The sequence below is a fragment of the Pezoporus wallicus genome, unplaced genomic scaffold (assembly GCF_028554395.1).
Source record: "Pezoporus wallicus isolate ANWC-B61680 ecotype Strahan unplaced genomic scaffold, APGP_CSIRO_Pwel_v1 contig_2384, whole genome shotgun sequence".
In the NCBI taxonomy this organism is placed as follows: Eukaryota; Metazoa; Chordata; class Aves; order Psittaciformes; family Psittacidae; genus Pezoporus; species Pezoporus wallicus.
Window position 1 is genome coordinate 484,824 of NW_026640488.1, and position 20,074 is coordinate 504,897.

General features: G+C 47.4%; 3 protein-coding genes and 1 non-coding gene across 7 annotated transcripts in view; 2 read left to right on the forward strand and 2 right to left on the reverse strand.

Moving 5' to 3' along the window:
- Positions 1–5,663: 5,663 nt before the first annotated feature.
- LOC130604544 (ribonuclease CL2-like) lies at positions 5,664–7,463 on the reverse strand. Of its 2 annotated transcripts, none has more exons than XM_057419130.1 (2): positions 7,381–7,463; positions 5,664–6,180 (listed from the first exon to the last, which is right to left on the reverse strand). In XM_057419130.1, exon 2 carries the CDS (start codon positions 6,172–6,174, stop codon positions 5,743–5,745), a length of 432 nt encoding a protein of 143 aa, XP_057275113.1. In that variant the 5' UTR covers positions 6,175–6,180; positions 7,381–7,463; the 3' UTR covers positions 5,664–5,742. The 2 variants fall into 2 exon arrangements, with proteins under 2 accessions (XP_057275113.1, XP_057275112.1); XM_057419129.1 differs by lacking the exon at positions 7,381–7,463 and adding an exon at positions 6,584–6,725.
- RPS3A (ribosomal protein S3A) lies at positions 7,441–12,033 on the forward strand. The gene is made up of 6 exons (XM_057419128.1): positions 7,441–7,570; positions 8,306–8,409; positions 10,070–10,257; positions 10,422–10,630; positions 11,225–11,334; positions 11,872–12,033. Exons 1-6 carry the CDS (start codon positions 7,509–7,511, stop codon positions 11,991–11,993), a joined length of 795 nt encoding a protein of 264 aa, XP_057275111.1. The 5' UTR covers positions 7,441–7,508; the 3' UTR covers positions 11,994–12,033.
- On the forward strand, positions 11,539–11,608 carry LOC130604604 (small nucleolar RNA SNORD73). The gene has a single exon (XR_008973495.1). It is a non-coding gene; the product is annotated as a small nucleolar RNA SNORD73 (small nucleolar RNA).
- A 5,578-nt stretch (positions 12,034–17,611) lies between the features above and the next one.
- SH3D19 (SH3 domain containing 19) overlaps positions 17,612–20,074 on the reverse strand; it is an 81,137-nt gene continuing 78,674 nt past the window's right edge. For all 3 annotated transcript variants that reach the window (XM_057419025.1, XM_057419027.1, XM_057419026.1), the window contains 2 exons: positions 19,168–19,265; positions 17,612–17,817 (listed from right to left, as the gene is read on the reverse strand). In XM_057419025.1, the coding sequence (XP_057275008.1) occupies positions 17,701–17,817; positions 19,168–19,265 (215 nt within the window). In that variant the 3' untranslated portion in view covers positions 17,612–17,700. The remainder of the gene's footprint in view (positions 17,818–19,167; positions 19,266–20,074) is intronic.

The window sequence follows — 20,074 nt, forward strand, 5'->3', positions numbered from 1 at the left end:
CCCAGCGTACGGGAGTTGATTTCTGCACCTTTGGCACAGTCCTCTGATCTCTGTTCCACCTGAAGCATCAGAGCCTTTTTGCCTGGGAACAGCACTGCTCTCCAGAGTGGGCAGCAGGGATGAATTTCTGCTGCTTCTCCAGGGGAGCAAGTGTAATTCCTGTAATGCTCCTTTGCAAGGGAGAACCAGGAAGGGCTTTCAAATGGGGTTTGGCATCCATTTTGCTTCTCGCTTTAAAACCAAAAAAATGCTGCTTGTTTCTGTGTATCAGCTGTATTTTCCACTGTGGGCAATTCAATATCAGCTGTCTATTACCTTGTTTGGTTACTAATAGAGCATGGCTTTCCTGTCTAGTGGAACCACTGTGCAGGCTGTTGACTGAAAGGGTGAGACACAGCCCAGGATGGGTCTGTTCATGAGGATGATGCTGTGTGCTGGGAATTACCCCTTGTAAAATTAATGAAATGGAAAATCCCCAATTCACCTCCAAGACCTGGTGGGGGGGGAAGTCAGGGCCAGGTTGCTTTGCTTTCCTCATCCCTCTTGTAATTCACCTGTGCCTTGTGTCTAGCATTTATTTAAGCCCTTTAGCAAGAGATGAGCTGCCATGTGAAAGGCTAGCACCACTGGCCTATAGCCTGGGAGGGTCTTACTGCTGCAGGTGTTGGAACTAGAAATACATAGGGCTGGGTGTGCTGCAAACACACTCCTCCAACAGATGCAATGCAAGAGCAGCTTGATGGAAATGGAGAAGGTGGCCTGGCTCCCTCCAGCCACTTTTCTTCCATCCAGACATGTAGCAGCCACTCAGCTTCGTAAAGTGGCCGTGGTGCTCCTCGGGAAGACTTTACAAAAGGTTGTGAGCTGAAGGTTGTGGGCTGCTTTTACTCTTCAACCCCAACACAAGGCAGAGATGAACGGCCCTGTGCCTGGCACCAGTTCTGCAGCCCTTGGAGAAGGACACGTGAAGAGAGCCGGGCATCAGCTTTGCTGAGACAGGATGGCACTAGCTGAGCTGCTCCCCTCCCAGCTCCAAGCAGGTATAAACTCACAAGTGCTTTCCTGCAGCCTTGAGTCACCTCCAGATCAAGGCTGCTCTCTTGGGGGAATTTTAATTCCCCAGGATTTTTGACACTTCATACGCTTTCTGTGAATCTTTTCCAGGCTTCTCATCTGGAGTATTTTATCTGTTTGGCTATGGTTGCTGCTGATGGGAGGGGATGAGTTCCTTGGCTGGGCACCCATTTGCAATGGATTTCCCCTGATCCCCTCAGGGAGGAGGCCGTGCAGGTCCCTGCCTGCTGAAAGAATGTGGGATGGCTCCAACTGTGGCCGTCGGGGATTTTTGTTATACGCCAGCTTTCTTGCATCTGACTCTTGGGTCCATTTCCCTCCAGCAGAGGTGGCAGGAGCCATCTGGCTTGGGAACCACTGTCCTGTGGCCCATCCTGAACACATCACCCTGGCAAGTCTGGCCCTGGCTTGCTGCATGTGGTTTCACATGGGCCAGCAGGGTGATGAAACAGCTGGAGAACCTGCCTGAAGGAGCCCAGCATGTTGTTCAGAGATAAGATGTAGAGATAACTCAGTTTCTAAGCATGGAGGGAGGAAGTATGTTGGAGGTAGCTCTGCAGGACAGCACTAAAGGAGAGAGGACCTGGCCATGATGTATCCAAGCTGAGCAATAACTGGGAGATAACATGTGGGGTGAGTGGGTTGTTAAGTTTAGGCTGGGTACTCAGCAGGACTCAGGAAGTAGCCAAACATCCAACCAGCCCACATAAACCAAGGCTGGATCCATTTGGCATGCCGAGTTTCAATTTAGTGACAAACACTGATACAGGTATTGGCACAGGGCCTGCACAGCATGTGATGTTAACCTGATCAAAAGGTTTTCCCTGAAGTTCAGGCACTTGAGACTGGCTCTGGTGTTGGTCCTGGTACCCTGCAGCAGCACAGTACCAGCAGAGCAGAAGCCAACAGCAGTCCTGTAGCAATTTCCGTTGTATTATTTTGAGATCTGGTGGGTGGCTTCTTGCTCTCATGTAAACAGAAACTCTTAGCTTCATGCTTTCTTGGTAATTTCCCCTATGGTAGCTCAGGCTTCTTCTCCAGCTTTGGGTCCTAGGCCAGCATATGAACTGGAAAAGTCTATGAGGGTTTCTGCTGTGTAGCTGTTGTGGGGAAAGTGACACCTAAGGCTTGGATGAATGCCACAGCTGAGTGTGAGGACTTTGCTGGCTTTCTCTCTCTTCCCTGTGCTGTTCTCAGCATGCCATGGGCAGCAGCCCCTCCTTTTAGCAGGCATTCTTGCCTGATGTGCCCAGGGTCCTACGCAAGAAAATGGAGGGGATGGACCACCCCTCTTCCCCATGTAGCAGGGGACACAGCTGACCCTCCACCCTGGGGCCCAAGCATGTCACCCGCTCAGGGGGAGCAGGAAGGGATTGCAGGACATGTCTAATTGGGAACACAGTTTGGGGTTCACATGCCACAGGGACAGTGTGGGGAAGCAATTGGTGGAGGAGCACCACAGACCTATGCATCTCAGTAGCACTGCTGCGTGGGGAAAGGGGTGTCTCTTGTTTTGTGCTGCCCCTAGGCAGACTGCCAGCCCCCTTCCCTGTGCTCAGGCTCCCAGTGGTCCATGAGCACAAGAAGGGTGACAAGAGAGCTCTCTGCCAGCGCCTGCTATATCCCCATGGAGGACAAATTCCTAGGAGCTGGGCACAGCTGCTGACATGCATGTGTAGCACAGATGAGTTTGGTGGGGAGGTTGTATGCTTCCTACATGAGAAGATGCTGAGACCCAAAGCCCAAGACAAACACTGGGCAGACAGTGGTGCTAGCAGCCCTCTTGCCCAGTGGTCTGGTGACCTTACCTCCCTGCTTCAGAGCGTCCCTCAAAGCTGGGAGATATCCCAGTTCCAAAAGCCAGCCTGGTTCTCTGGAGATGCTGTTATACGAAATCGCTTGGCCAATAGCACTTCTCACCCTGCGAACTCGTGTGTGCAGGGACATGCCCTGCTGGCTGCACAGATTAACCCAGGACAGGCTCAGTTCTGCTTTGTCTCCTTGGCAAGCAGAAGCAGCGTGAGGCCCTAGGAGAGAGGGGAAGGATGCTGAACTTAATGCAGGTGAGGGACCAGCCCTGTGCCCTTCCTTGAGCCAGCAGTAGCAAAGAGAGGTGATTTAGTTCCAAGGCACAATCCCATTACGAACTCCTTATTCTCTTTTGGTGTTGAGACCAAGGCCAGATGGAGACAGATCTTTTTGTACCTCCCAAGGTTTTGGAACATTTACAACAGGGACTGACATCACTGGAGACCATCCCCTGTGCTGGTTCCCTTCAACCTCATGCCAGAGCTCCTGAGACAAGAGATAAGCAGCTCCAAGGACCATGCACAGTAGCCAGTGATGGGGAAAAAGGTGTAGGGCTGCATGATGTTCCCCTTCCATCCCATTTCACACGATACGCAAGCTGCACAGAGAGCCAGCTCTTGTCCTGGCATCTCCTTCAGGAGGATGCTTTTCTGATCCTTCTTATGAAGCCAGGAGATTAATGGGTGCTTTTCCTCATAGATGGAGTACCTGGGTATGATCTGCATTGCCACTGGCTGCCAAAAAGAGTAGATGCGTTAGCACTGTCAGGATGATTCTGATTTTCTTGTGGCTGAGGTTTTTTTACAGTTTAGCTTTCACAAAGAACAGGCACTAACATATGCTAAAGAAGCAAAGTTACTACTTGCGGGGGAAACACAGCAGAGGGGTGAACTAACAGCACAATAATGGGATGGGACAGGATGGGAAGGGACGTGTGGCAGGGGTGGAGCTGCTTTTCAGGCAAAGGGGAGATGCCAGGAACAACCCAGACTTTCCAGCACATGCAGGTAGACACAGCGTGCAGTGCATCCCAGAAGTGGCAATGCTGCTCTGCCACTGCTGCTCAGAGCTGACTCCCCACTGTGGGTGCTGCCATGTCTCCCATGCTCTTTGGAGCCTGCAGTGCAAGGCTCGTAGGGTAAATCACAGTGGTGATATTTTAATCTCTCTGTGTCAAGATGATCTGAGCTGACAGGGAACAGGAGGAGAGGCTGGAGTCCTCCTCCAACCCTTGGAGAAGGAAGGTAGAAAGAAACAGAGCAGCAATTAAATCATGGTACTTGTGGAGACCCCAGGCATCTCCTCCTGAAAGGCTCAACCCACCCAGCTCCCCCCATGTGAACCTCCCGGAGTTGCCATGACAGGAATGCTCCAGATGCCCCTGAAATACCCCAGTCCTTCTCCAGTGTATAGGCAGTAGAGCTCTTCTCACTGGGGCAGCGCTGGGAGTTGGAGCTCACCAGTTTAAGGGCACCCTCCAAGCGCCTTTCCACTGAATTCTGAAAAGGAGCATCTCAGTTACTCAGGGCACAGGAGGAAGAGAGCTCTTGGACAGGGAGCAATTTTGAAAGGCATCAGGAAGACCGTTTGCTGCACTCTTCCTCCACAGCTACAATTTAGGAGAGCATTTGGGCTGTCAGCGCTTCCATTGCAGTCCTCGGGGCTCCCTCAGCAATACGACTAGAGCAAAGAGGACACGCAGCCCGCTGGGCTGCTTTAGGCAGAATGTTGCCATCAAGTGGAGGGAGGTGGTCCTGCTCCTCTGCTCGGCGCTACCGAGACATACCTGCATTGCTGAACCAGCGACGGACTCCCCAGTACAAGAGCAAATATGACCATACTGGAAAGAGTCCAGCAAAGGGCTGATGATGCTGGGGGGACTGGAGCATCTCTGATAAGAGGAAAGGCTGAAAGAGCTCAGACTGTTCTCCCTGGAGAAGGCTCAGGTAGGGGAGCTTACCAATATACTGGTAAGTACTGATGGGGAGGAATGGAGAGGGGAGCCACACTGTGCTTAGTGATGCCCAGTGGCAGGATAAGCGGTGATGAACATATACCGAAATCCCATCAAACTCAAGAAAATACTTGTGTATGCATGTGCATGCAGAGTGTGCGCTGTGTGTATGTGCTTCTGTATCGTGTGTATTGTGTGTGTATGCATGTTGTGTGTAGAAGTGTATTGTGTGTGTTTTGTGTTCTGACAGTGGTGTGTATTTATGTTGTGCGTTGTGTGCACAGTGCATGCTTTGTGTGCATGTGTGGTGGTTTTGTGTGTGTTCAGTGTTCGTGGGGTGGTGGTCCAGGGTACTTGGCTCCATGGGAGTGCCAAGGGGGCCTAAGAGCAGCCTCAGCCCCAGAAAGGCCCCAGATAGGGTCAGAGGCATGTGGGAGAGGGAAATGCGGGGCATATGAGGGTTTACGGGGCATGCACTGGGGAAGCTGAGGGTACCCAAGGGGTTATGAGACACAAGGGAGGTTGGAAGATCCTGCAGGAGCTATGGAGCATCCAGGAAAAGCAATGTGACACCCAAAAGGTGAGGATACCACAGGAGAGTTTGGTGCATATCCAGGGCAACAGGGAGACCCTGGGGGTGTAATGAGGCACCCATGGGAGCTGTGGAGCACCCAGAAAAGGGAAATCTATGGGGCACAGAGAGGTTGGAGGCACCCTAAGGGGCTATGAGGCACATGGGTAGCCATGTCCACCTTGGACAGCGTTGGGAGCACTCAGAGAGGGGTAGGATCGCAGGGTCCCCCAGAAGCTGATGCCAGAGCCCAGGCCTGTAGCATCTCTTTTATTGCAGGCCTTAACAGAGCCTCCAGTGGGAGGGAGGATCCACATTCCCCCCATGTCAAGCTTCACTGGGGAGGAGCATAGGTGCCAGCGAGGTGCACAGGCAGCCCAGCACGGCAGGAGACACGCACGTGGTGCTGAACCTGCAATGCCCGGTAGGAGCAAGGGGGCCGGTTGTTCCCCCCGCGCAGGCGGCAGGCTGTGAGGCCCACGGGCGCTGGGGTGCTGTGGAATCCCTCTGCATCAGGCGCCTGGGTGCAGGCAGCCACCAGCTCCTCAGCCGGAGCGTGCACGAAGGTGTTGGAGGGCTTGCAGGGCCGGCCGGCTGCCGTCACCTGCCGCCGCGCCAGCATGGTCTCGCAGTAGCGGTGTGCCGAGAGCGGAGATGTCCGGGGATGGTCCACGTGCTGCCGCAGGAACTTCTCATAGCGGGTCTCACCCACCGCTCCTGACAGCGCTGCCAGCACCAGCGCCATGCATAGAGCCCAGCCCACCATTGGCACCTGTGGGAAGTGGGGTCAGGGACATCCGGACTGCTGGAATCCCGACTGGAAACCCCATGCTGGATGCTCGATTCCTTTACAGGTTCCCCCTCCCGTACACCTGGTTTCCTTACAAATCCCTTCAAAATACATGTGGACCCCCCTTGGACACCTGGGCTTATGTGTGGATTCCACCTGGATGCCTGGGTCCCCTACAGAACACCCAATGGACACCTGAGTCCCCTACAGTTCTCCACTCCCCAGAAGCTTGTGTCCCCCATGGACCCCCCTGAACCCCTATAGATCCATGCCGTACCCCAGCACCTGGATCCCCTACATATCCACCCTTCCCCGCTGGATGCTTGAGCTGCTCACAGTGCCCTCCCGCAGACACTCTGGTCCCCTGCACATCCCTCACGCGCACCTGTGTGTGTGCCTCAGTTTTCCTTATGGCCTTGGGGTCTCCGGGATCCCTCCCACTCCTCTGCACCTCTTTTATACTGGGCCTAATGGGCAAGGATCCAGGAGGAGGAGCAGGACAAAGAGCAAGGTCCAGCGGATCTGTGCGGGCAGCCAGGTGAGGCCCACTCTGCCTGGTGCCCTCCCCCAAGGTCATTAGGCAGTCATTAACAAAGCACGTAACTGGCTGCGCAAGTCCCCTGGGATGCCCCCCGCCCGTGCTGCTCTGGACCACGCATTTGGCCTTCCCACGTGTCCCATAGAGGCGCAGGACACCTTGGTCCCCTTGTGTGCCCGACGAGATACCCGGTTGCCTGGAGACACAGCACGTCAGCATCACCTCTGGGACAGCTGTCAGGTGCTCCTGCCCCTCTTGCACGATGTGGTATGTCTATGGCTGCCCTGCACTGCTTCAGGAGCTCTGTCCCTTCCCACTGTGCCCCTGAGAAGTGCCCCACCATTACCTCGCATGGTCCTGGCTGCCCCACTGGGGCAGGAACTAGCAATGACACCCTTTCCCTCGACCCTCATGGAGTCGCATAGAGAGCGTGTCTCCTCCGGAGGGAGAGGCACCACCCTCCCCAAAAGAGCTGGAAAAGCTCTAAGACCAGCCATGATGACGGCGGAGACTGCCCTGCCCTGTAGCGACATCTCTGGGGCTCTGCGGGTCTCCCGAGGCGCAGGAACAAGCTCACCTGCCCCTCGGCTACCGCATCCCCGCCCCGCCCTCCCACCTGCCCCCTCTCCCCCTACCCCCCGCACCGTTGGTCCCGTCCAGCAGTGGTAGGTCCCGGCGAGGAGCCGCCTCGTTCTCGCGAGAGAGCAGCCGCACTCTCGCACAACCGCGCGCGATTTGCTGGTTCCGGTCTTTTCGTGGCCAGGGCGGGACCATGGCGGTGGGCAAGAACAAGCGGCTCACCAAGGGTGGCAAGAAAGGCGCCAAGAAGAAAGTGTAAGGGCGGCCGGGACGGGATGGCACGGCGCGGGGCTCGGGGGCACCGGGCGGGGCGCCGCGGCGGCGGGATGCCGCGGATGCGGGGCGGATGGCGGCGGCCGGGAGCAGGCCGCTGCTGGCATGGCGGCGACCGGGCGCGGGCCTCGGTGCATGGCAGTGGGAGGGGAGGTGCGGGCTGGGGACCGCTGTGGGAGCGCGGGTCCCGGCAGAGCTGGGTCTCCCGTGGTCCCGACATGTGCCCGGTGCGGGGAGCGCTCCCGGCGAGTGTTGCGAGCTGGGTGCCCAGGCGTAGCGGGTGTAGCGTGGTTTGCTTGCTGTGGAAGCAGGGAGTCTTGGGTGGTGGCGATGGTACACGGTGCGTTGTATGTGGTGTATGTTGGCTGCGGAAGTCAAGGAATGAAATGGGGTATTCGTGGGGAAGTTAAAAAGTCTGTATCGCTTCTGAGCAGTTGCTGGAATTGTAGCACGGTATAGCTTGTCATTTCAGCTTCATGATGTTTCTGCAGTTGATTTCATTCTTTCTGAAGTAAATTGAATGCTGCCTCCCTGTAGTGGGTAATGCTGTCACTATTCACATACTTGCCATCCTGCCCAAGTTAAACTTGAAAGCACAAAGTGTTGCCATTTTCGTTCCCATTTCACAAGGCATATGGGGAGGATGTTCTTACTTCAGCCCAGTTTCATCTAAGAAAAGTCAGTAAAACAAATCTTGTCTGCTTTATTTAAATTAAGGGTTGATCCTTTCTCCAAAAAGGACTGGTATGATGTCAAAGCGCCAGCAATGTTCAACATCCGAAACATCGGGAAGACGCTTGTCACCAGGACTCAAGGAACTAGTGAGTAGTGGGGCTTTATGCAGTAAAGGGAGAAGTGTTTATCCTGTGTGCTGTCTCCAAGTGAGACTCAGTTAAAGAACATCAGGCAAATAGTTTTTACTCGTATTGTTATAAACCTGGAAGCTTAAAAATAAGATGAAAGGTGCCTCTAACTTAATTGCGTGATTTGAATGACTTTTCTGAAGTTGGCAGAGTGTTTAAACAAATAAGCTTGGTTGCAGGGAAGTTAGTACAGTGGGCTCCTTGCTTGTCAGGGAGTACCAGAATGTGGCTAGGCTACAGAAAGACACACCTGAAGTTTCTAATGAAGTGGTGCTGGGGTAATCTGATGAGTTTGAGGGATGCTAAGAACTAAGGAGTTACTCTGGTTATCAGAGGCAGATGTGGAGACTGGTACAGAAGGGTACTATGTGCAGTTCTGATATCCTCAACATAAGAAGGACATGGAGCTGTTGGAACAAGTCCAGAGGAGAATGATCAGGGGACTGGAGCACCTCCCGTATGAAGACAGGCTGAGAAAGTAGGGGCTGTTCAGGCTGGAGAAGACAAGGCTGTGTGGAGACCTCATAGCAGCCTTCCAGTATCTGAAGGGGCCCTACAGGGGTGTTGGAGAGGGACTCTTCACGAGGGACTCTAGTGATAGGACAAGGGGTAACGGGTTAAAACTGAAACAGGGGAAGTTTAGATTGGATATAAGGAAGAGGTTCTTTCCTGTCAGGGTGGTGAGGCACTGGAATGGGTTGTCCAGGGAAGTTGCGAATGCTCCATCCCTGGTGATTTTCAAGGCCAGGTTGGACAGTGTCTTGGGCGATAAGGATGTGTGAAGTGTCTGCTCATGGCAGGAGGACTGGAGTTAGATGTTCTTAAGGTCCTTTCCAACCCTAACTATTCTGTGATTCTATAAAGACCATCATGTTTGAAGAGACTGAAATGTGAAACTTACAGGTAAAGTGATCTCTAGAGCTGGAATTGCTAACTAATGGGAGCACAGGTACATGTGTCACTGAATGGTGAAGGCTTTTTGTATGGTCTGGCATACCTCAGGAAAGGGGAGCATCTGTTAGAAATGCAGTGTGATCCACGTAAGAGGCATCAGTATTTTTGGAAGGTCAGCTGTGTAGAATGGTTAAATAGTTGCATTATACTATTCTAGTTTCACTTAAAGTTACAAAGATGAGCATTATTTTCAACTGTATACATGTGAAGTAAAAAAGGGTCATTGTAAACCAAGCATGAGTCGGCCAGTGTTAAAGTGGTTAGTTGTCAGAGCTGTACTCAAGATGGTTGTTGCTGATTTAGCTCTGCTGAGCACATGCTTCTCTTTCTGTTATGGTTCATGATTTCCAAATACTTTGTAATCACTTCCATTTAAAAGAAACACCAACCTCAAAGCTATTGCATACCCTGGGATCTGCTCTGTACTGGTATTTGTGGTCAGCGCCTGATACAATTACCCTAAAAAGATTCCTCACCAAATTAACAAAATACAATATTTGGTTTTAGGAGTTGAATTGATCTTGGTCAAGATGCATATAAGCTTCAGAGCTGTGAAGCTAGTGGCAACCCTTACTGTTAGACACCATAAAATGGAAATTCAGTATTTGATTTGAATAATGCGTTTCTAATGTTAATAAAAGGTTTTATTTGTTTCATAACACAGAAATTGCTTCTGATGGGCTGAAGGGTCGTGTATTTGAAGTGAGCCTGGCTGATCTGCAAAATGATGAGGTTGCCTTCCGTAAATTTAAGCTGGTAACTGAGGACGTTCAGGGCAAAAATTGTCTGACCAACTTCCATGGAATGGACCTCACCAGGGATAAAATGTGCTCCATGGTCAAAAAGTGGCAGGTGTGTAAAGCGCGAGGTCTGCGTTGCTGTCAGTGCCTCAGGGAAAGGAGGCAGCCACCGGTGCATGTACAGCTGCATTTGCAGTGGCAGCAGCAGATGTTAGTGAATGTCATGTTGAGAAACCTGTCCGTCATGTTGATGGTAAATGGCTGTTTCTCTTTTAGACGATGATTGAAGCCCATGTAGATGTCAAAACGACCGATGGTTACCTGCTGCGCCTCTTCTGCGTGGGCTTCACAAAGAAGCGCAATAACCAAATCCGCAAGACCTCGTATGCCCAGCATCAGCAGGTGCGGCAGATCCGCAAGAAGATGATGGAAATCATGACCCGAGAGGTCCAAACCAATGACCTGAAAGAAGTTGTCAATAAGCTGTAAGCTCTGCCTCTGTTTTGTTGTTTCTTTCTCCCTTATAGTTTACGTGGTTGCTTGTTGGCCAGTTTTCCTGGGGTACTTGGGGATTGCAGGTGCTTCACATAGTGTTTAGCAGAGATCAGGCAAACTGCCTCTCATGTTGATAACCCAGCACACTTTTCTTTTCAAAATACTGAATCTCTACATAGTATTTGGCTTCCATCAGCCATTGTAAATAAGTTTGCATAAATGTAGAATTAGGATCTCCAGAGATTTTTCGATTCATGTTTCTACAGACTAAAATTGTAACTCTGATCAGTTGGGGCTGTGAATGTTCTGGGTTCTTCTGATAGAAGGACGTTCTCCAAAGTGTGGTTTTTGCTTCCAGAAGTTGCACATTCACTCTCAACATGAGCATGCTTATACTATATCTCTTTTAATACTGCAAGGAATATGTTTTGACATCTAAATGTACTTAACAGAGTGAAGGTAGTATTGATAATACAGGCTTCTGTAGAATATTATGTATGCTTAAGAATTCTTTTAAGCCTGTGTCGTAGAAGAAGCAGAAACAGTGTTTAATGTTCTTGGGCCGCTGTGCTCTGGTTCCTCAGGATCCCTGACAGTATTGGCAAAGACATAGAGAAGGCGTGCCAGTCCATTTACCCACTTCACGATGTCTATGTCCGCAAGGTTAAGATGCTGAAGAAGCCCAAGTTCGAACGTAAGTCAGTTACTGCAGACTTCAGTGATCTTAGAGGAGGAGGTGGGAAGCTGTTCATTTAAAATGCATTTGCTCTTGGAGAAGATGTTAAAGCAGCATCATAAGCTTCAGTAGCTTCTTTACTACTAGTAAAGAAGCATGTCCTTCTAGTCCAGTGTTTGGCTTTCAGGAACTGCTGCTGAATGTTAAAGGCTTTGGCTTGGGAATGAGTGATGACAAAATGTTTCGGTCCCAAATGACATGGAATGATTCTATCTTCCCATTTTCTGACATTCCCATATAATGCAGCAGCCTGTTGTTGACTTTACATCTTTCTTTTAAAGAGAGAGTTTAATTTGCAATTTCACTGTGTAGCACTTCCTTCCCTGCTTGTTTTTGTCTGTCAGTTACTGCAGCAGCGTCTCCTTGCATGAGCCTTCCGTTCATGCCCACATTGAATCTTCTGGTGGTTTAATTTGTATCTGATGAGCAATTGAGTAATTTAAAACTGTTTGAAGAGGTGCATCTCTCACTGTTTATCACACTCCTTCTTTCTAGTGGGCAAGCTGATGGAGCTGCATGGAGAAGGTGGTGGTGCTGGCAAACCCTCTGGGGACGAGGCAGGCACTAAAGTAGAGAGAGCTGACGGATACGAGCCACCCGTGCAAGAATCTGTCTGAAACTAAAAATCGATGGAAAATAAAAGTTCTAATATACAGAGCTGTTGCTTGGTTGCTTGTATTGCAGCTAGACAAAGTTGGCACTGGGTGTGTGGATGGGATTTTCATCAGGTAAACCCATTGCCTTAATTTAAGTAAAAAACCCTAGACTTCTGGAGATCTGCTTTTTATGACTGGTGGTGCGAGATGGGTGGAAGAAAGCAGACTGTCCTTGAAAGGGGGGTAGTACAGTACTAAGGGTTCTGAATGTTGGGGGTTCCCAGGAATTTCGGTCCTTGCAAAAGCAATCTTGTGGGCATGTGCAGAGGTTGCTGTGGTAACAGGTGCATTAAGGAAGAGCATTGTGCAGGGAAATGGGGGTGCCACACAGGGAAACCTGTTGTTTCTGGGAGTTTAACTTAGGGAAGTTGTAGGGATTTATCCATACTGCTTCCTTGAGAATTATGTATGCTTAAGCTTGGTGGCAGTTTGATATGACCTCTCATGGGATAGACGTGGTCTTTGAAAGTCAAAAGGTGTCAACTCAAGATTTTTTGCTAGGGAAGCAGGGTTTTGAGCAGTGCAGAATGCTCAGGAGCAGGGTTGTGCGTTCAGCCTCTATGAGAACTGAAGGGTAGGTGTAATCACAGTTAAAAACCCGGTGGAACCTGAGAGGGAAGAATTCTGCCATGAAATGGCAAAAGTCAATATTCAGAACATAAAGCACACTGAAGTGATTTGCTGAGTAATTCTGAGTGCTTTTTCCATCATCTGGTGGCATTTTTGCTGCTTGTTTGGCTCATGCAAGCTTAAATATTGAAAGAGTGTGTATTTCTGGCTAAGTATTGTGCACTGCGGGCATGTTTTGATTAGAATTGGGCAGCAAACCTAAACCTGTACCGTTAAATTGTTTGGAAGCTTGTGATTTAAAATCAGACAGTAAAACGGTTTTGACCTATCTGGGAAGGTCTCTGAGGTAGTGGTGGCTCTTGCAGTCAGCTCTGAAATAGCTTTGGGCGAGAAACCAAGGAAAGTAATGAAATGTTACTGTTGCAACAAAGATACTAGGGGGAAGTAAAGGAGTGCTACCCATGAGGGCTGTACTCGTCCATGTTGGGGACTTCTTTCTTTTCCTGGTTGATAATTCTAGTGTGGAGCAAATTGTTGGCAAAATGAAAATGTTTAATTTATTTGGGAGACTGCAGAGATGGGATGTCTTGTTGTGATTCCAAGTTAATGTTTTAATACGGGGAATGATATTAAAACAGCTCATGGCTTACTACTCAGGTAACCATCTTTTTGGACTGTAAATGCAGGCCTGCTCATCCTGCTTTTTGGTTTGTGAAGTGTAGTGTAGTGAGTCTGTGAAACTGTCACAATGCTGAAACAGGCAGAAGGAATGGTGCTGCTTTTAATCTGCTTTGCTCTTTCCATCTGTAGTGTTCAGGCAGATATCATTCTCCTCCAAGAGTCCCACACAGTCACATTTTTGGAGCCATATATTGCAACAAATGTCTCTTTGCTTCCTAACAAAAATGAGCATTTTTCACTGGAGTTGGAAAACTGATTTAGCACAGGTGTGGCAGGATTGGTGATCTTTGAACCTGCTGCAGTATGTTTCAGTGCAGGTGTGTACATATGTATCTGTGCATCCGAGTAAGATCTGTCTGCTTTCTGGTAATGGACATGTGCTGGCTGTGCTGTCTCCGCTTGGCAGTAGTTCCACCAAATAAATCCAAAGGGACTACAGGTGGCCTGTACCCTCTGGACTAGAAAAGTTAGAATCTGAAGGAGTAATTTCTGAGAACTTGTGCCTTTTATCCTGCTACTTTTTCCTTCAGCTGTATGTCTGAGGAGTGTATGTTGCAAAAAGGCTAGTCCAAGAGGATCTGGGGAAGGAACAAGAACTTGCTTTATTCATGTTGGTTTTAATTTATATTTTGGAACTGTAGTCTGCTGGCATTACCATGTAGGCACTGTGGGTAAATGTATGCGTTACAACATGAGTTCAGATGAGGCAGAAGTAAGCAGGAAGGAAAGTTTTGTGCATCCTCTGTATTCTTTGTACAAATACCAGCTGAAAAAGCATGTATGAATAGCAGCAGTCGGCAGAGCACGCCTGAGGAATTGCTAATCAACCCAGGGCCAGCCTGTGCATTCATCTCAAATGATCTTGCCATGGTGAGTAATGCTTCACTCTTGTGTGATACCTCCAATGACAGCTGGTTGCTGCAGGTAGCAAATACAGACTGGTGCGGGTCATAAGTGTGAAACACACCTGAGTCTGAGGGCTGGAATAAACTTAACAGCCATCAGGATTCTCTGAGGGGTTTGGACCACTTGCAAAGTGATGTGATACTACTGTATTGTTGCTTTGGGGGTGGGTTTTTAGGATTAGTTTTTTTGTTTGGTGTTTTTGTTGCTGTTGGGTTTAAGCAGAATGAGATCCATAAAACTTGTGGAAAGCTCAGGGCTCACCAACTCCAATGTCATTGTGACTTAATTATAAAAATTTTATTGGTTAAATACATTCTTAATTTACAGAGGTACCATAACAAATTTACTGGACTTAACAAAGATTTATTTAGGACACTTAATTGTACACATAACACAGACGTCTTCCTGAAGCTATCTCCAGAGGGTGGGTCAAACAGAAAAGGCTTTTGATAAATGAGGCTTTTACTATCATACTAATATATGTGGGGTCTAGCAGAATTTCAAGGCTACAGCTGAAATTTGCTGCTATATTGCAGATAGGATTTGTGCTCCACCTCATTCTCCCTTCTTTTTTGCAAATTCTGCACTGTACACTTTAGGAATTTCACGTTACCATCAATATGCAGCTTCATGGTGACATGAGGAATCAGTCTTAAGAAAATCCCTTCTTGTAAAAGCCGAGCATGGAACTTTGCGTTTTAAGAACTAGGCTCTTGTAGCTGCCTTCAGTAATGCAAGCAGCCTTTAGATGGCACTCCTTGCTCTGAAGATAAGGCTTTGCTGCTCTTCCTGCCCTGCGTGATAGGGAGGAGGTGGTTCAAATAAAGCAGTGGCCATCGTCAGGCACTGACTTTGCACATTCAGTGGAAATTACAAAAAAAAGCCAAACTGGTCAATACACAGTTATAAAAAGGGGACGAGGAGAGTGGGAAAAAAAAAATAGAAAAAGTCAGTTCTACTTTTGAGACTTGTATCAAAATCTTAGAAAACTGCCAGACAAACAGTAAGTAAACATCATACACTTCAGCCTCATCCGCCACCCCAGTGATGTGGTGGGTCTTGGGAGGACCTGGGTATCGTGTTGGTGTGGGCTCTGCTTGGCTCTGCTGTTCTCACACTGAGATCACTGGAGGGTCAGGACTGCAGTGGCCCAGGTCATGGTGGAAGAAGCCTGTTCTCAGTAGGGTGACCCACTCAAAGCTTGTGGTTGAAAAGCCTTCAGTGGGCTTGCAGGAGTCAGACAAGCTAGATAGCTGTGTGTTTCCTTGGATTTCTCTAGATAGAGATGGCTGTTTTATTGGAGTAAACAACAAGAACCTTTGAATGGCCTGGCAGGATAGCTTGGGGAGTGGGAAGGGTTGTCCTTGGTGGATTTACTTACACTGAAGTTTGATTCCACAGGAGTTCTGGACAGACTTGCTAGGGATGTTAAAACTGAATAATAGGTATATAAATTGTCATGTTCTCATCTTTCTAGAGTAGCACATGATTTATAATTGTTTCTATGTTAATCCTGTTAATGAAAGCAGAAATCCAGTTTCTGCTTAATTAAAACTGTGTGATCTGCCCCCCCCAGTTGTGTGAATGGTATTGCTCAGTTTAAATACACAACATTTCACATTCATGAAGCTTCTAGAGAAATAAAAAAAGGAGTACTAAGGTCTATGTCTGTATTTGCGCATACTGTGCCATAACTGTGATTGTGCAGAGTAAACCAGTGCTGAGGACCTCATGCCTGTGCTGCATGTTCCTTGGGCTCACTTAGCCCATTCCCTGCTGTGGGGGAGTCCTGTACCTGCTGTGATGGTAATCAAAGTGCAGTGCACAGGGAGGGGAGGGTTGTTCTCACCAGTTTGCTTAGATACTAAATTAGATGCACCCCCGTCTTTGGCAGCAGCAGGTACTTGTCATAGTATTACACCTCCCATTGGTAAAGCTGTAGGCAGGTATGTGACTAAGTTAAAAGCATCTCAAGATCAGTCACGATGCCTCTAGTTTCCAGTCTCCATCCAACACACAACTGTTGGCCCTTTTGCAACGTGAACTTCCAGACCTACAAGAAAATCCTGTAAGAGTATCCCAATACCTAATGACCTGCATCTCTTCTGCAGTAAGGACTCGTGCTTACAGTTTACTGGTTCCTTTTTGCTTAGTACAAAAGTGCTGGAATACAGTCGGCAATGCAAGAGCCAACTGCAGGGTAGTGTTTTCTATTCCAGTCTGATGAAATTAGCAGTTAATCAAAATGTGTTCAACTATTTTGTCAGAAGCCAGGTGTTGCAGAAAAGGAATTTATAGGAACTTCGGGTAATAACATGAAGGTACCTCAGCCATGTGTCTCTTAGTTTGTTGTTCCAAGTCACACTGCTGCTTTTCACTAAATGACTTTGCTTGAAGTAACCTCTTGCCAGGCATGTTTTCCTTAAGGCCTCAACAGACCATTTATAATGATGCTCAGTATAGTCGGTATGTGGTAACAAACTGGAAACTAATCCCATGTCTGCTGAAAGCTAAAACCAAGGCTGTATAATATTCTTCATGTTACGGACAGGAATGGTGTTCTGAAGTATGTTCCAGTTCTTGAGTGGCAAATGAAATGCAGGCTGAGCAAAGACTGGCTTTCCACTTTACATGAAGGGGGTGGAGGGGTAGATAGTTGGAATAGTGCAGCTACTGCATGGATGGGGTCTGAGAAAGCTCATAAATGCTGTCTGTCACAACTAACTGCAGCTGGGAAAGAAGGGCACAATGGTGCTTGAAGTGGGCAGTAGGAAAATGTAAGCCTGTATCTGGAAAGGATTTTGGGGGGAAGGAGGTCTAAGATGATTCATACCAATTTGAACATTATTCATTGAGAAGCAAAATACTTACAAGTTTTACTTTTGTGATCTTCCTGTATAAGCAGCTTGGGTTAATAATGGAAGAATATTACCCAAGAATTTGCTTTGAGTCTTCCCTCTCACCTGAATTAGATTTGATATTTTCCTGCTATGACGTACCAGTTATCTTCCTTATCTTCTAAGCCATAAAACAAGCAGATTCTACTGTTAATGTGGAAGCCAAGCAGTAATGAAACCTGAATAGCAAACTTGATCTACATTCTGAGTTCTGTAATTAAATCTTAAAAAGCAATTTTTAAATTTGGATTTAAAAAAGATTTGAAAGAAGCCCAAAGAAGCTTTATGCAGACTTTGTGCATGATAAATGTAATACCAGATAGTAAATGTACTAGAATGCTATTTTAAGTTAAAATGGTGTTGCACCACAGTATTTCCCTAGTTGGAAACCACTAAAAACCCTGCTTGTATTTGCTCTCAGAGCATTCATGAAGCTTGACTATATACACTGTCACAAAAGACTCCAATTATCTTATTTGACTTCAAGATACTAGTATGACTGTCTAGAAAAAGTAGTGCAAAACATTGATAGTCAAAACACGTTGATGTCTTTGCTGTGCCTTTAGGATAGAAAACATTCTCCTGTGTGCAGGGAGTACAAAGAGAAGCAACACTCATGGTGCTTTTAAAATCTGAACAAAGTTCTTGGGAAACATCCCAGACTTTCCTTGTATCTCTCCACTCATCCAGTCCTCGTCCACAGATTCCAGCTCTGTTATTATCTCACCTGCCTGTAAGAGAAGGAGTAACGTGAGCCTGTGCAGCTTACCCTGCAATGCTAACACATGCATAGCTGGTGTTACTCAGAAGCAATTAATACCAATCACATAGAAGCAGGATAGGGCCAGTCTCTTCTATTGGTTGTATCTCTGAGATTGTTTGTCCAGACCAGCTGAAGCTTCTTTTAGGGTAAATACTTGTCTATATTGAAAAAGCACTGCTGGGTAACTTCTTGTGTTGCTGAAGCTCTCCAGGCAGGCAGGTACATAAGAGGGTTGTCTCACAGGTTCCCTGCCTCACTTGTTATTTGTGTGTTTCCCTGCAGTTATTAGCGTTCCTTTTCTGAAAACACTTAAGCTTTTTTTTTTTTCCCCCTTTTTTTCCTTCTTTCAATTTAGTCCCAGTATTTCCCAGCACTTGGAAAGCTTCCAGAGGAAAGCGTTCTCTCCCCAGAAGGAAAACAATCATCTAAGTATCTCAGTGTGCCTGTTTAAAATAATCTGCAGCTCCTGTGTTTGATCCTTCCTCCTGTTTTCATCATCTCACGCCACACTGTTCATCTGAGGTACCGTCACGGCCTGGCCTTTCTGCCAGTACCTCTGTTTCCCTTTTCTGCTTTAAAAAAATCATCTGTCCTTTCAGCATTGCAAGCAGCTAGTGCCAAAACTTATTATTTTGCTATTTTAGAAAGGAAAATAGGATGTTCCAGCTGATACACAAAATTTTGGGCCTGCTGTGTAAGTCTCTTGTTTCTCAGAAACTTGCTTTTGAGGATGCAGTTAGCTAAGTCATAACTTTGAATCCACAAGGGCATGATCACTGTTTCTTATTCATGCTTCTTAACACTATCTGGGCATCCATCAAGTATTTAATTTCTCCCCTTGCTCCTTTGACAACTTTGTATTGTGCTGCCAAACTTAGATTTTGCTGTACTAGGTGTCTCTTAGAGTAACTGCTGCTGTAGCACGGGCACCCTTACTATTATCCTCCTCTTGTTGCTGTCTTTATAGTTTAAAAAAAAAGATGTTCCCTTGACCATATCAACTGGTCAAGAACTGAAAGCACTGCAAAGTGAGGTTGGTTTGTTTCTTGTCATGTCTTCTGGATCAGAGAAGTCAGAGGAATTCTGTACCTCCGCACCTCTTTTCAATGTCTTCAGTGAAGACTGCCAATATGAAACAGAAGTGGTAAGGGCAAAACTTTGTTGAGAGACCATTTATCAAATGTGTTAATATCTATTCCTATTACACGTACTTTGTTCTTTCTTGTTCCAAACCTACTTTCACAGTGGATAAATCTTATTTTTAGCATTCTTTAGCAGCATAAGACCTTTTGGAAAAACATCTAAGAGAGGTACTTACTTTGAAGGAAAGCTCATCTTCATTTTCTCCATGAAAATCATAAAGAGCTTTGGCTTTTCCTTTCTTTCCTCCTACAGACTGTGACATCTCTACTCTGGCTGCAGAACATAGACAAGTTACTTGGATTGGAATGAAATAAATCTGGTTCCAGAGAAGTTTTCTGTCATTCTCATGTTTTCTCCCCACTACTGTGCTACAGGCTGTCCAGATGGTATTACTATTGCTACCAGTGAATTGGAAAATTCACTGTCCTACGGGAATAAAAATCTCTACTGCCACCAGTTCATTTTACAGTACTAACACCTTCTCATGGTTCTGCTTCTACAAGGACTGAAATGAAAGTTCACTTGTGCAACTTTCCAATAATAATATCTAGTAAAAGCTGTCTCTTCCTCTTTGTACTTGGAGATGAAGCAGCACTTGGTGTGTGCTATTTGCCAGTTAGGTGGAATTTATTTCCTTCAACTTTCACTCACAGCTTTACTTGCAAAAGCAATGGGAAAAAACAGTGACATTTTATGTCCTGTGAAGGTTTTGCCTGCAGTGATTTGGGGACCAAAGAGAAGCTTCGGGAGAGTAAGCAGCCTTTGTTCCTTGCTTCCCCAAGGGCACTGCAATAGATCTGTGCCAAGACGCACCAGTTGTAGTTATTTACAGTTCTACCAGCTCTTTGGCTATGCTGAAGTGTTTTTCTTCAGCTGAGGGAGGAACCTGGTTCTCCAGTCATCCCCTGCACCTTTTGTACCCCTGAATGCCTACTAAAGGCAGTTCAAGGGTCCTGTTTTGCCTGTGCCTAAACCACACTTTAAACCATGCTATAATCTGCATTACCTCCCAGATAACTTACTGACTAGAGCATTATATTGCCATTATTAGAAAGAGTGGTTCAACACTTAGTTTAGCTTTA

What these genes read in the sequence shown, in the direction of transcription:
- RPS3A (XM_057419128.1), top strand. Translation starts at nt 7,509, where the DNA reads ATGGCGGTGGGCAAGAACAAGCGGCTCACCAAGGGTGGCAAGAAAGGC. An exon ending in CACCAGGACTCAAGGAACTA is followed by an intron (nt 8,410 to 10,069) that starts GTGAGTAGTGGG and finishes TTCATAACACAG; the next exon opens with AAATTGCTTCTGATGGGCTG. An exon ending in CCATGGTCAAAAAGTGGCAG is followed by an intron (nt 10,258 to 10,421) that starts GTGTGTAAAGCG and finishes TTTCTCTTTTAG; the next exon opens with ACGATGATTGAAGCCCATGT.
- LOC130604544 (XM_057419130.1), bottom strand. Translation starts at nt 6,174, where the DNA reads ATGGTGGGCTGGGCTCTATGCATGGCGCTGGTGCTGGCAGCGCTGTCA.